The sequence below is a fragment of the Geospiza fortis genome, unplaced genomic scaffold (genome assembly GCF_000277835.1).
Source record: "Geospiza fortis unplaced genomic scaffold, GeoFor_1.0 scaffold41, whole genome shotgun sequence".
Classification (NCBI taxonomy): domain Eukaryota; kingdom Metazoa; phylum Chordata; class Aves; order Passeriformes; family Thraupidae; genus Geospiza; species Geospiza fortis.
This window is the reverse complement of record NW_005054299.1, coordinates 9892290-9908010: the sequence shown is the minus strand read 5'-3', so window position 1 is coordinate 9908010 and position 15721 is coordinate 9892290. Positions and strand designations below refer to the sequence as shown.

The 15721-nt window shown below is 36.7% G+C and overlaps 1 protein-coding gene across 2 annotated transcripts in view; it reads left to right on the top strand.

Annotated features, from left to right (window-relative positions):
• BABAM2 (BRISC and BRCA1 A complex member 2) overlaps window positions 1-15721 on the top strand; it is a 156833-nt gene that overhangs the window by 121788 nt on the left and 19324 nt on the right. For both annotated transcript variants that reach the window (XM_031059243.1, XM_031059247.1), the window contains 2 exons: window positions 139-209; window positions 1666-1748. In XM_031059243.1, coding sequence (XP_030915103.1) covers window positions 139-209; window positions 1666-1748 — 154 coding nt within the window. The remainder of the gene's footprint in view (window positions 1-138; window positions 210-1665; window positions 1749-15721) is intronic.

Here is a 15721-nt window from a genome sequence, read left to right as displayed (position 1 = left end):
GGAAATCATGCTAAGTGTAGGATTCAGAAATTCTACCATGTCAAACATAAATCTTCCTTAACAAGAAATGTATGACAAACTGGGCTTTGGTTTTTTAATCTTTTTATAGCTCTGGATTTATTTTCTTTCTTTTTTAAGGTACAATATGTTATTCAGGGATACCATAAGAGAAGAGAGTACATTGCAGCTTTCCTGAGTCACTTTGGAACGTAAGTTTTCTTCCGACGTATGTTTCTCTGTAGTGTGGGGGAAACTCATTTTCTGCATATGGTCTGTGGTTGTGTGGCTGCTGTCCACTGGATGAGATGAAATCACATCATTTTTCACAGAATGATGTGTTCAGATTGTTTTTCTGTAGCAATACTGGAATGTACTTCAGTATTATTTCGCTTCTGTGCCAGTAGCCAATCTGATTTTTCTAGAAAATAGATGATGATGGGAAAGAGACAGTAGGGATTTTCCTTGTGCAGAAGAAGTATGTTCATTTCTGAATCAATTACTTAAGGGGTTTTACATTAACAGGCAGTGAGTGAGGTGGGAAAATGGGGAAGCAGGTGTGGTTCCAAGCCTTGCAAGAGCCAGAAACCCCTGCTCAGTGTAAAGGCAGGGCTGGGAGACCAGCTGTTCCCACCAACAACCAGTATTTTGTGTCTCAAGAGAAGAGGCTCTTGGGTCATGTTTCCTTCCTGCAGATGAAAGGTGCATGGCCAGGCATGATGGCACATTAACTTCACAAATCAATTTGTCAGGACTGCTGTGGCACTGTGAGGGGTTGGCACTTGGGTTTCCTGCCTAAACTGAGCTGGAGTCAAACCTTTAGCTAATTGTGATGAGGGGTTTCTGCTTCCAAGGGAGAAGGGAGCCCTTCAAATCTCAGGTCTCTCAAGTGAGGTTAGGAAAACAGGTGGCTTCTAGCATGCACCCAAATTTAATACCATGATAAATAGATAGCAATAACTTCAGCTGAACATATGAGTAAACAGTCAGTGCAAGTTCAATCTTTATCAAGACATTTTATTTTCTTCTGAGAAAACTCTATTATAGAAGTGGCCACACGTTCCTATGACTATATGACATCCGCCTTGTGGTTCATGACTTCTGATACTGCTTCAGACAGAGAATACCAGCTTCTGATGGTTGAAACTTTTAATCCATCTATCAAACAAGTATTCTATATGGAATTTTTTGTTATGATCTCGTGTTTTGTATTTTTTATATATACTCTTCCAAATTTTCAAATTTAAACTCTTCTCAGCCTGCTTATTTTCAGTTTTACCATCTCACTCACTACAGAAATGATAAATAATCTTAATTTGAGTAAGGTACAGGGAATTTGTGTGTCTACAGTTTTTATCAGTTTAGGACTGCAGATGTGGTAGCAGGTTTTCTTTCGTTCAAAAGTGTATTTTAAACTGAAAATGGGCTTTCTTTGGGTAACAACCTCCAATACCTCAGCATAATTAAGACAATTACTGAGATTAAAAGTTTAATCTAATTTACAATTAGCTAGAAAATTGTATCTGTTAATAAAAAAAAGCAAATCCTGGAAGATTCTGAACAAACAAACAAAAATAACAATCTCCCTATTGCAAAATTCACATATTCATCATCTAGTATTTGAAGGTAAAAACTGTACTCATTTTTTTGCTGTGTTTTTGTTGATAGTGGTGTGGTGGAATATGATGCAGAAGGATTCACAAAGCTTACTCTGTTGCTGATGTGGAAAGATTTTTGCTTCCTTGTTCACAGTGAGTAACACTTTGCCTCAGGCATATATGTCTATCCTCTGAAGATACAAGTTCAAAAGGGAAAATGTACAATTACAGGAAACAATTTAAAAGTTTTAGCTATTTTTATCCAGTGCTTAATCTATTTTTGATGTGACTTAGAAAACACAAAATCTCAATTGTATCTAGAGAAGGGGAGAGGATGCACACCAATAGTGAAATCTTGGCTTTGCAGAATGCCAAAAGGGTCTTGGGAAGGTTTTTTGATAATTTGACTCACTGATAAGATTGATTTCACTGTTGTAACTTAGCTTTTCAAAAGTGTTAATGATGAGGACTCAACCCAGGAATACCTAACATCATCTGTAACTGTCAGGAATTAATGCATTGATAACAACTGTAAAGTAAAGACACTTTATGTAGAAAAAATATATCACATAAGAAATAACAGCATATTATCATTAGGATCCAAAACTTATTCCTAGACTGATACTGTGTAGGCAAAACTGTCCTAACAACATAGCTAGGTTTGCTGTTGTTTAAAATTTTTAAATGAAGATTGTATTACTATCAAAAATACATTTTTAATTTAAATATATAGGAATCACTCCATGTGGAAATTAGTAAATGTGGCTTTGATACTGGCTTTTACATATTACCTTAAGTTTCAATTTCTCTTTTTCCTTGTGGTAAGGTAAAATTAACAGGTATCAAAGATAGTTTGATCTGGTGAAATTCAGTCATGTAATTCTTTAGATTTGATTGTTTATGCTTCTTATTTATGTTTAAAATTATTACACTGCAATATGGGCAGGTGCAGCGCTGGTGTTTGATAGCATTCTAGCACTGGAGTCTTTCATATTACATAATTTTTTATTGTGGACTTGCTTTTCATGTGGAAGACTCATGCTGTCTTGATGATGCCATAGAAATTTGTCCCAGAGTTTTTAATGCAGGAAGTCAGGATTGCCATTGTGCAGAGAAGTCCTTCACCCTGTGTTGTATTGCAGATCATAAAAAATGGTCTCATTAATCCCTTTCCCTCTATGCCCTAAGATTACCTTACCACACACTAATGATCTTAAGAATCGTTGATGATCTTAGAAAGCTCAAACCTGAAATTAAAGCTCTTCCATCATGTTATTATAATTTATTTTGGGGGGAAAACAGAATTGAAGTAATATCTTTGGGAAAATTATCCTCATTAAATCTTTACTTACATTTCAACTACAATGGAGACCTGGTCACTGAACAATTGTCTTCTATGAGACGACACTTCTTTATGTACAGCCTTCCTGAAGATTTCCCACCTTTCTTATTCCCCAGCATATCTGGGTTAATTTAATCAATGTTAAAATTCCTGTGGATTTGATTTGTGCTGTGAGATAATATACCTTAATACATGTTGAATCACTTAGATTTCAGAGGAATCAAAATTCAAATTTCTGCTAAATAACAGAGCGAGCTTTAACTGTGTAGTATTCATGGTATTCAATTAAACTGGCCTGAAAGCTACAATTATAACTGAATAGTTTATCACTATGTGTTAACCCTGTGGCCTTAGAAATCATACCGTGGCTTAGCTGTGTAAGCCATTGCATCACTCACTTGTTGAACAATTCAGTGCAAAAGCATTTCTGGTCCGTGCGCTGAAGGATATTGCAATGAAAGGACCGAAACCTGCGCTTCATTTCCTGAGTGAAGTAATGTAGGCTTTCATCTCCTAACCACTGACATAACTATGTATATTAGGCTTGAATATTTAGCAAGCGTCTAATAAAATGTCTGGGAGAGATAGCAATAAGTTGAAAACTGTTCTACTTTATATATTTACTATAGTATGTAGATAAAGTATTCAGAGGAGAGTAAATAGGTCAGTATACAGCAAGCACTGTGGCATTTCAAATGAAAGGCACCACTGTACATTTTATTGGCATCTAAATTTTCATTAAAATTTTGGGGTTGAGATTGCAATTTAGGTGAGATTTATAAACACTAACATGAGTCGTATTTCTTTTAGAAGATGGATTCAGAGGTTTCCAAAATAACTTTGGCATTGTTTTGCAACTGTTTGCATTGAGAGTTACAAACTTGTTTGGACACTAGGAAGCAAAAAACATTAGAAGTAAGTTGAAATTATTCAGAATAGTTTTATTGAGTAAAGTGGGTTAAAGAGGAGAGAAACAAAAAAATAGTTCTGAATTGCTGAAGTCAAATAATCTTAGAACAACTTCATATGCTAAAAAAAGAATGACTGGTGCTGTAGTTATAGAATGAAGACCACAGTCTACACATTCTACCAAGGAGCTACCTAGCTGCAAACTTAATCATTAGACTAATGAAGCTGCTGGAGTTATTTTATTAGATCAAAGACTAGTCAAAGGAACTGTTTCTTTAGTGGTTTAGTTTTCAGAATTAATCAAGTGCTTTCAAATATAAGACAGAAGAAATAAACATTTGGAGAAGTTCATGCATCCACATGGGAAAGGAAATCGTTAATCAGGCTTACTGCTTTTGATACTGATAATGTTTATGAGTAAGTCCCAGTATGAATCTTTGTAAGTAAACTTCAGTAGACTGCTCACTTTTCAATAGACTTTCTCTTCTTGTTTATAAATCAGCTATGATTAGTTTTTGGAGACAGATATTTCCTTGTATTCTTGTTCTTGTATACAGTTTATGTACTTATACCATATATAAATTATAGTGTCATTTGTGTTGGAAAAGATCTTTAAGATCAAGTCTGACCATTGATGCAATAACCATCAATATTAGATGAAAACACAAGTTACATTATCTGTGCATAATTAAGAATTTAAGTAGCATTATTGTTATAAACACAAAAGTAGAACTCTGAAGCAACCTGTATTTGGGCTTTTCAAAGATTAATTTTTATCTTGCAATATCTTTAGCTTATCAGCACTAAAGAGCAGGACAGAAGCTGGACCAGTATGCAGTAGCAAATGAAACACTGCTTGTGTTAGTGGCTGTTTAAGATGTCTTGAAAAGGACAAACATTAAACTAAAAAGGGTTTGTTTCACTGAACAATATTTTAGGGGGTAGAGAATGTTGAAGGCTGAAAGCATTTATATTTCCAGTTTGTTTGGGATCTTAGTCAAAGTGAAGTTGGTTAGGAACATTTGCTGTAAATGACCTTGGCTAACTGTAAGGAATTTCAGTTTCTGTGTGGATAATGCCACTGACCCAGGATTTCCAAAGTGCTGGGCATGTAAAAGATTGAGTTTAAATGGTGATTTTTCTTGCTATGGGAATGCCAACATAAGTAGCTTTTTGTCTACCCTTTAACTTGTCTGTGCAGTTAGGTGGTTGTCTCTGGTAGAGGATAGATCAGAAACAGACAGCATCCCAGCAAGAAGAAAGTTTTGAAACAAGAGAGAAGCAAGCAAGCAAGGGACCTAAAGCATTAGTTTGCTAAAGGGAGACTATACCTTATGAGTGTCAGGCTTTGGGTAGGCACCTGCTTCTGGATTCAGGGGTTTTTGGTGGATGTTACCAAGACCAGCTTCTGATGCATTCTTGTTTGAATATTGCTGTCTGCACACGTTTGTCAGTCTTTTCAAGAAAACTTATGAGAAAAAAACCCTTGTCTGCCTGAGCCGTGTCCTAAAAAAATAGGCCAAGTATTAAGTGGAATATTTGCATTAGATTGTTTCTGTGAGTTTTTATCTAATGAGGTGTTTTAACTTTCTTATATAGTGCTGTTATTTTATTCTTCTCATTGTTCCTTAAATGAAAATGGGAATTTATGACTCTGAAAACTGAAGAAGGTAAAAAGAGAACATGACTGCGTGAATAACAAGGTGATATCTGGTCCTGTCAGGAAAGCAGGATAGTTCAGCAGAAATGCCAAGCGTAACAAAATAAATGTTTCAGGAGTCTAGAATGAGAAGTTCAATGCTTATCAAAACAATCTGTAAATATTGTATAAGACTGTCATTTCATTCTTAAATGAGGAACTGTAGATTAACAAAGCCCCAGTGATGTAAAAGTGGCTAGAGAAAATCTTGGACCTTATGCTTGGGAAGAAGTGTCTTTCTTTTTGATGGTCTTCTCCTCTGACTCAGTATTGTAGTTGGTTCCATGTATTTCTTTGAATTTTGTCTTGAGAGTTTCTGAAAGCATGTTCTGCCTACAGCAAAATATACCCTGAAATGACCAGGTTTCTTCAAAACTTTGTACATTGTTCCAGTCCCTCAGAGCAAAGCATTCTCTGGGCCATCTCCTGCGTAGTGAGGTGTCTCTTGCTTACTGAAGTCAGTGAAAACTGCAGGTACGCTGCAGAGCTGTGGACAGGCAGTGTGATGGAAAAGTAGCCTGAGTCACAGGCACACGGTTCTGCACTAAACTAGGCATGGGCTTAGGCAGGGGCTAATCACAGGATTCAATTGTAGCATTTGGAAAATTAATGAGTGCTTTGCTGATCATTTTTCTCCATGGTGTATTTTTTTCCTTTTTTTCTAAGTGATACTGCCAAGTAGATTTAGTTTGAAATTTTTATTGAAAGCTGGTAATTTTATTTTTGACATTAAGAGTGCTTTAAACATTTTGTTCCTTTGATTCCACCTTGGCTATTTACTTGTATGTGAGCCAAATGAGACTTTTTTTTATATAGGTATTCATAATGGATGCAAGTGAATCTGAAAAGTGGTTTTCTTTTCCTTTTTTTCTGTTTCTCTGGGTTCATTTTGTTTTCATGTCACTCAGAATAAGCTAGTTGTAGGTTCCTATTTGTAATTACAGAAAAAGGGAGAATGGACAGCAGAAAGCTCATAAAACTTGGTATGGACAGCAACAAACAGGAAGCAACAGTTGCGATACTAATTAGGCTTTATAGGAATCTTATAGATGGCCTGATGTGGGTGGACTGGCAAGGTATTTTAAAATGTCATTTTGCTGTGGATATTACTTTTTTAATTTCTGAGAAACATATGTGTTTGCCACACTTTTAAAACTGTAGTGTATTGCTGCAGACATTAATTGACGGTCTTCCAGCAACTACAAGCACTTTAACAAATGGACTGAAAGGTTTTGTAATAACTTCTTACAAAATTGCACTTTTCAGAAAAGTGAACTGTTGGTTCTTTTTAATTTATATATATATATATATCTAGAGTATGACTACTATGTGCCCGAAGTATATGACCGATAACTAAAATTCTCACGAAAGGTATCCGCCATGGAAAAAGGATATAATCCTATTTTATCCACTCAGTTTTTGAAAAGAAATAATTAGGTCACAAAAAGTAATTGACTGGGGCAGGACTTGAGTACAGGTTGTGGTGCTTATTCTTCTTAGTCCGTGTCTGGTTTGTGTCTGCATGCTTTGGTAACTCACAGATAGTTTTTCTCTAAGATGAGAACTGCTTTAAAGGTGTGAAATACATCAAGTACAAAATTGCTCATAATAGCAAGTAGGAAGCAAATATCTTGTTTTTAGTCCAGAAAGAGTTGATGAGCAGGGGTTTCGTGGATGAGTCCTGGGTTCAATACCAGGTAATGCTTTCAGAAAAGAAACAGGATGATGCACAGCACCACAGGATTATTAGAGATATGAAATTTCTAGAAATAAGAGCTGCATCAAGATAAGAAACATTTTCTAAATCACTCTTCCCTCTCTTTCCTCCTTCTATGTAATGACAATCACTTTGTCACCAAAATAAATTTTTTCTAAGAATCTATATGTGACAGCAATAGCACACAGAGGCAAGTGCTGAATACCTTTTATGAAATAGAAATATAATTCATTTTGGAATAATAAGGAATACACCTTAGTTTAGAGATGAAACTGGTCACAAAGATGCATAAATTTCAAAATGGGAGGAGGGAGTGCTTAAGCTGCTTTTCTGTCTTCTTTGTCAGCTCTCCCCCTGCCTCATTCAGCAGCAGTCCTATCTTTTCCCTACTCAGACTTTGCTGTTCCTGTAGCAGCCCATCTTGCTGTCCTTAACTCACATTGCCAGATTCAATTCTAGGTCAGCTCTGACGTTCCCAGTCCTGTCTCTGCATGCTCAGGGAGTGTCCACATCTCCTGTGATTCCTTTCTGTGCTTGAGTTTTATCAGTTCCTTGCTCATCCATGTAGGCCTCCTGCTGGTAGTGTTTGCCTTTCTGCTCTGTTCTTGAGCTTGGAGAATGTAATCATGGACCCATCTTCTCACCAGGACCATTATCCCATAGGAGTCTTCCATGGGAGGAGCAAGATCCCTGAACAGCCTGAAGTCTGCTCCCTGAAGCTTAGGGGTGTGATCCTGATGTTTGTCTTGCATCATCCTCAAATGATGATTCACAAAATGCACCAGAAATGGCTGGTGATCTAAAAAGCATGTCATAAAAGTGTGTTCCAAAAAGCAGCTGTTCAGGTCAAAAAGCAATAGAGGGATAAGCTTTTAGTACTGTGTAAGGTGGCCTGAAGAGTAAAAGTGGTAATTGTGATGTTCAGGAGTGGGAAGATGCAGTGGGCCTGTACTGCAGTTAAAAATACCTGGAGTGGCTTAGTTGGCTGTGTGGGCCAGATGGGATTACACTGGCTTGGGTTTTGAAAGCTGCCAGCCTGCAAGCAGCAAAGGTTAGAAGAACAGGATAGCAGGTGTGGCAGCACAGGGTCCTCTTGACCTGCAGGATAATGTCACACTGACTACAGATGAGAGTGAAGTAAAAGAATTTTCTTTCAAATCCCAGGAAGCATTTAAAACAGAAAAAAACCCAATCTATTTGCAAGCCTTGTAATTTTAATAAAATATTGGTGAGAGAAGACAATGGTTTTGCACATCTGCTTTTCAGGTGAAAACATGGTTTAGAAGTCTTCCTGTCCAGTTGGAAAGTAACATAAAACTTCTCAGCATCTATCAGTGTATTTCTGCTCAGAAAGCAGAGGAGTATTTTTTGCAGTGATCCTGCCTGTGCCAAGGAAGGGCATGGCTTGCTTTTTACACCCATAACAACTGCAACTGTATTTAAGTTTCAAGCTTCAAACAATTCAGATGGAGAAGAGACAGCTTTTAGTCACACCAATCTCATCAGCACTTCCAGAAGTTACTATAGAAACTGTAACAGCAGAAACAATAAAAGGAAATAAAAACGGAAGGAGGAGGGAATGAAGATCTTTGAGAATTTGAAGTAAAAATAAAATGAAGTACAAGTAAGTAGCTGAAACTGGTAATAAGAAGCCTTTTTCTTAATTAAGATAGATATGATTACAGAAATTAGAGAAGGAAAAGACCTGTAAGGCCATTATGCCATTTCTTTTGGATCAATATAGGATTGTGAGGTATTCCACAGGAGGTAGTCCAGTCTTGCTTTCCAGTAAGAGAAATCCAATAAAAGTATGACATAGGTGGGGTGGGCAATGACACTCAAAAAGCAAGAAGATGTTATGAAGCTGTTTTCAGATTATGTTATAGCTCTATAGCATGGTCTTGGACCACATAGCTGGAAACTGCTTGAAGAATATCTTGATTTGATCTGTTACTTAGTTCCTCTGTAAAATTAAACCAATAGTTAGATACTCTGTGTGCAGCACGTGACTGTAACTTCAGTCATACAAAATATTTTTATCACTTTTTTTGAAAATGCTGGTTTATATGAAGGATGGAGTACTTAAAAAAAGTTGCAGGTTATAATAAAGGCATATAATATGCCTGTGTTGAAAGAAAATCAAAACAATTGTAATCGTAAATCTAGTTGCCACTGGTGCCTAGATTGTATTATAGTTCCCACTATCAGTGGAAGGAGAACCCCAAGGTGAATACAGAAATGTCGTGCAGTCCTCCTCCATAAATAAAAATGAGTTACATTTTATTTAAAGAGACCCAAACAGACAAAACCAACTAACAAACCAAAACAAAGAAAGCTAATTAAACAGATCTACTCTGCAATGTGTCAGAATAGTTTAATCCATCACAATTCATTGTTTCCATTTTGCCTACAGTGGTTTGTCTTTTATTGTTTAGTATTTTATATTCTGTTAATAAAAAAGTTGTTCCTCTTTTTTTGGAGTATTTACTTGTATTTCTGTAGTATTTATTTGAAAGTATTTTGTACATAAGTCATCTTACTCATTAACTATACAAGTGTTGACTTTGCCAATGGAGTGGATATTTCCCGTAGCAAGGGCAGACCTAATTATTTCAAAACCAGCTGTGATTACCAACACACCCAGAATGCCATAAGTGTCTCAGCTAAAATTCCGTAAACAGCTTTCCCTTTCAGATTTGAAATTTTGAAATGTTGATTTCAAAATAGCATCTTCCTGCAAAAAAAACTCATTTTCTCCAGAAGAGATGTCAGCCCTAATAATATTTAACAAATTCAAATTCCTGTGACTGCGCTCTGTTAACCTAAAGTCCCACACTAATGCCATTGATATGTTATTTGTCATCCTTGCTTTCTCATTCCTGCAAGAATAAATCATCACACACCAAAGCAGGATAGCTGTGGCATTCAGTAATTTTTGTGTATTTTAAGCCAAGTTTCCCCGTTCATTTTTTGCCAGTAGAATGTAGGCCAAAGACCTTCAGCACACGCGAGTCCAGGAAAGATTCACTAGGGAAAGCAGCCTGAAATCTGCCCTGAGGAGCTTTGTGCTAGACACTACAGCCCCCAGAATGCTTGTGGCTAAATCTATTTAGACCTTCTCCATAGGAACTATGATCAATATGAATCCTGAAAGGCCTTCTGCACTGCAATTTTTATCTAAAAACTGAAGAAAGCTCTTTTTCCTTGAAGTTAGGTAAAGATTTTTCACCCATTGTATGGGCTGTCTGAATCACCTGTCTCATAGGGGAGGTCATGTCAAAAAATATAGTACAAATTTTCTTTTAAAACAGGGCTTGAGAGATGTGTAAGTGATATGGTATATGTATTGCCATGGAGTTGCACTGAAAATTCACATGTGTCTCTCATCCGCATCATCACAGGAAAACTGCAGAACTCTGAGTTCAAGGAGCTTTTCAGTTTGAGGCCATGCATTCAAATCCACTGTTTTTCCCGGCAGTGTGAGCTCAATTGCAAGTAAGGCAGAGAGAATGTGAAATTCAGTGAACCAAAAAAAGAACAGGCAGAAAGATGATGAATATGTACTAATAAGAGACAGAAATGCAGTTCTGGAGCTTGGAATATGTGTTTCCTGTTTCCATTACTTACTTCATCAGAAGTACTTGAGTGTAGAGGCAGTCTCTTGCCAAAGCTGGATGATAAGTAAGGAGTGAGTCAGGGAAGTTTGGGAAGAGAACAGCTAGTGTCAGGCTAAGAATCTTCAGTGTTCTCTGGAGATTTGAGTTTGGCATATCCTTCTTGGTTTTCTGGTGAAATAATTGTAACAAAACCTCTCACATGTCCAGTAATTGTGGATTCTGAAGTATGTACTATGGCAGTCAGCATTGGAAGGACTTGTGTTTGGCTGTATAAAGTATTTTCTACTAGTAAGTCTCAGAAGAATTGCATCCCACAGGCTGGTACTTAGCATCAGCAGGCAGGTTGACTGTTCTTTCCTTGTTCCTTCATTCCTGATCTGGAATCCCTAAAGAACCTCTCAATTCATGAATGTGCTGTGAAACTGTTTTTTAAATATTTAACATCATTCTTATGATGATTAGAACCATCACATTGAAAAGCTCATGCAGAAATGAACACATATAATTGGAGCAAGATTTCAGTGTTGTGCAGTAAATAAATGCAGAGGGGGGAAGCCAGAACAGTGTCTCCTTTGGCCGGCTCGGTGCAGCCTAGAACTGTTTAGAACTGGAAACCACAATGTGTTATCTTCTGTTTGAAGGCAGCTCCATAAAGCAAGTACGGATTGAACTAAGGTTGTGCAGGCCATAAAATCTTGTCAAAGTAGAAATCTCAACAATAAAATATCCAGATCACTCAGTGTTCGTGAGTGCAAAACAAATTTCAGATGCAATAAACTGCTGCAGAATCAAGCATCCCAAAGGTTAGTAAGATAACCAGTATGGCAGCATCCAAGGATTTAAGTGATGTATCCAGTGAGTAAATGTTGGCTTTTGTGAAAACAATTATCTGGATTTATCCAGTGCCACATGAAGGATAGATAAACCTTTTCCCTAGAACGGGGGAACAGTATATGGAAATTTTTTTAAATGTTACTGAGTGCTTTGAAATATATTAATGGTCACCAAGCGTTTCAAGCATTGTTTTGTTTTCCCATCTCTTTTCTTCAGTGCTTAAAGGTGGAAAAGAGGGCACTTTGGTAAAGCTGCCCTTTTCTTCTGAGGATTTTTCCTTCAGAAAACCTGTAGCAGCACTGGTACATGCTTTTTCTGAGACATTCCTTCCATATTTCATATCCTGTTGAACAAGTCATAAAATTAGATGCTGAAGATACTATTTTAAAGTTACAGGATAGTCAGAATCAACTCTGTAGTTGTTGACATAAGCTTAACAAACTAGGTAACCTGTTCCAGGCCTCAGATTGCTGTTTTTAAAGAAAACAATTCAACCATACAGATGCATTGCACAGTTTGTTAGTTATTAATAAACCAAGATTTTGGCTTTAAGGTGGCTATGTTTTTAATATATCGACGCATTAAATACTAAGTCAAAAGAAGCAAATTTGTGTGTTACTTCTAGATAGTTTCTTATGTTTGAAAAAGAGAGCAACTTCAACTATTTATAAACTGTAATTAAGTTTCTTTACAACGTGACTCATTCTCAACAAGCAAGTCCTTTTTCTTTTGCTTTCTTATGAACTGTGTGGGAAAATTAGGGTTCAATCAGTGAAGAATTTACTCAATGCTTAATTACCCATAAACAGCCCTCCAAGTTCTGCTCATGTAGTGCTTGCATAAAGAGATTATTTTCCCCACTCTATGGCTGTCTAAAATTTGACTTTTAAAGAATGATCTGTAAATTGTAATGTAGGAGAAAGCAATGTTTTACTGGATTCCTTCTCCAGTCTGCTTCTTTAAGTTCCTCTTACATTAACAGTATGATGCTTAGGAGAGCCAAAGTAAGAAATCATCAGATTTAAATTACTTTGAGCATGGAACTAAATTAGAAAGCTTTACTTTCCTGAGTGAGCTAATTGTTTAAATTTTCCAAAGGAAATGTTTCTATTTCTGCGAGAGAAGGGATAAATGGGACTTCCTCTGACATAATTTTCATTTTAGATCTTGAGTTTGACAGCAGCATTTTTACCTTCATAACCAAATATTACTGCTTAACTGCATGACTTGTATAAGCTTGCTAGTTGAAATGACTCACTTACGCAGATGAAGTTATTTTTAGGGAGATAATTTGCACTGTTTAGAAGGGAGGAAAAAAGGGAGAGAGAGTCCTACTAAGAGCTAGATCTCTCATTATAGTTTACAGAGCTCGTGAACCCAGCATCCAAGCAAAAGATGACTAAGCAAGGGGTCTATTGGTACTTTCAGGAATTTACAGACATGAGTCATCTGCTTATTTTCTGCAGACATATCACCAGGGTACTTTGTGAGTCAGCTGTTATTTGGGAATAGTACTTGTATTCAACATGAATACGTTTTTGTAGTTCTTAGGTAACTAGCATGCCAAACCAGCACAGGCTTTTACAGTTTGCCTAGTTCAGGTGTTAATTTACAAAACTGATGTGTTGTTTATAAACTGATGTGTTGTTCTTAACTGTGATGCATTTTTCATGGCAAAGTGTGAATGGTTGTCTTGCATGTAATTACAGTAACACCTTTGTCATTAGATATTGCATGAAGGCAGACCTCATTTTGTATTAAGTACAGATTGAGAGTCAGACTGCCTACACACAACCAGGTAAAAAGAAATATTTTCTTTAGCAAGCCATATGTGATTATGAGCAGAATTTGACCTTTCATGTCCAACACACTTTGCCAGCATTAATTGCCAGTGGTATTTGCTTATTTTTTTCATTCCGTGCACTAACAGTGTCAATGCACAGGCCTCCACTGGGACGGAAGCAAGTTCTTGCCTTCCTTTCCTATTGCTGAAATAATAGCTGGCTACCTTGAGATATGTATAACACTTTAAACTCAAGGCTATTTCCTGTTTACTGGCCTTTTAGGTGTGGTTGTGTTCCAGAATTAGGGACAGGTTTTTTTACTTGGTCTGGACTCATCCACACCTTGTATTAAGGAAACACTTGGGTTAGAAAACTGGAAGTTTGGCAATTTCACATGAAGGGTATTATTATAAATCAAAAGCAGTTTAAATTTTTCAAAACTCTACTTGCAGTTCAGGGTAATGCTGCTGCTGTCCAGATGTGGGATGCACAGTTTTGAATCTAGTTTGATTATCTGATTTATGTGATCAGTTTATAATGTAATTCCTGAAATTCCTATACAGATTTTGGTTAATAGAATATATTTTGGTGGTACCTTGTCATAACAAATGCAGGTGTCCCTGTAGTGAGAGCACTGCCTTGATTATCCATTTTAAACAGCATTTCTAGCACTAGGTACTTTGCCCTGAGAGCCCACCTTTAGTTGTAGTTACAGGGGAAAAAAACTATTGCTGATTGTGTGTGTTATGTAGATGGCAATTTTAAAGGGGAAGTTAATGGAAGGTAGAAATTCTCAGCTAGAAAGTCGAGTATAAGGACTAAATTATTATTTGAATGCTTTGCTAAAGTTTGTTATTCCTCTCACACAAATAAAATAAGTGATAAAATATAAAAGTATACAAACTTGGTTTCTCTTAAGGAGTTGGTACTTAAGAATGAAAAAGATACACTAGAGAAACAGTTTAAGCACTCAGAGCTGAAGTATTATATTTATAAGATTAAAATAGAGAATCAATCTTCTTGATTCTTTATGCTTTTCCATGGTGGAGTCCTTCAGAGACCGAGGTGCACACATCATTTGTGAGGGGAGGAGACAGCGTGCTTGCTGATAAATGGCCAGGTCACACCAGTGGTTTTCAGGGTTGTTATTTAGTAATCACGTTATAAAGAGGAATTCGACAGAGCAATCTTTGCATCTAACCTTTGTTAAAGCAATGATCTGCCCTCAAATTAGCAGAACTCTGCCCATGTCATTACTGCTTAAATATCTGCTGGGAGCTGCTGTGTGGGCTGAGTCACCCGGGCTCCGGGAGTTGTCACGTGTGGCTCAGACACTGGGTCATGAACTGAGCCAGCACTGTCCTCCACAGGAGCATTTGTTGTATTTTGGGACTGTGGCTGCAATAGTACATTTGATTTAGTGTTCTTCATGGCTGTAAATGCTTCTACTCCTAGAGCTCGGAGGGTCCTTTAGAGCAAAGAGATAGGGCGTAGCTGATGCACATCTGAGTATTTAGGTGTGATTAGATAAACTGAAAAATGAAGGAACTAGCAGGATGATAGCATGGAATTTGGAAAATAAAACGTGTGTTACACTGATTCCTCAGTGTTTTAGCAGAGATTTCACAGGAGGTGCTGGAATCTCTGGAAATATTTAAAATACAATTCCATTGCAGTGTTCTTTCACTGTACAGAATTTTTAAAATGTCATTTGGAAAATATCAAAAAGTATGGGTTTAGGTGCTTTATAAAGGAAGCCTACCCCTTTAAAAGAAATTATCATTCTTCTGTTAATTTGGGTGTTAGATTAGACATTTAATATTACTAATTCAAGTCTGTTGTCATAACTCAGTTTAGCTACAGATTTCTGAAGCCTCCTGAAATAAGAAGTAGACCAAGAAAATACAAACTATAATTCTAACAATGAAAAAGTTAAGTTAAAAACTAGTTCTGACCATGAAAACATACACAGTTTCTAACTGTTGTAGACTATTTTATTTTTCACCAGACGTAGCTGATCATGAGACAGTGATAAGCAAAGGGAACTAAGAGGTTCTGATTTTTATTTTTAGTGGGATATTTTGGGTCATAATGACTTTGTGGTGTGTTTTTAGTTTTGTGGGTGTTTTCTTGTCTAGCAAATGACAGCAAGCTGAAATCTTTTCCAGCTCATATGACTGAATCTTTCTACATTCTATATCAACTCATTTGGATGCTTTAGGAC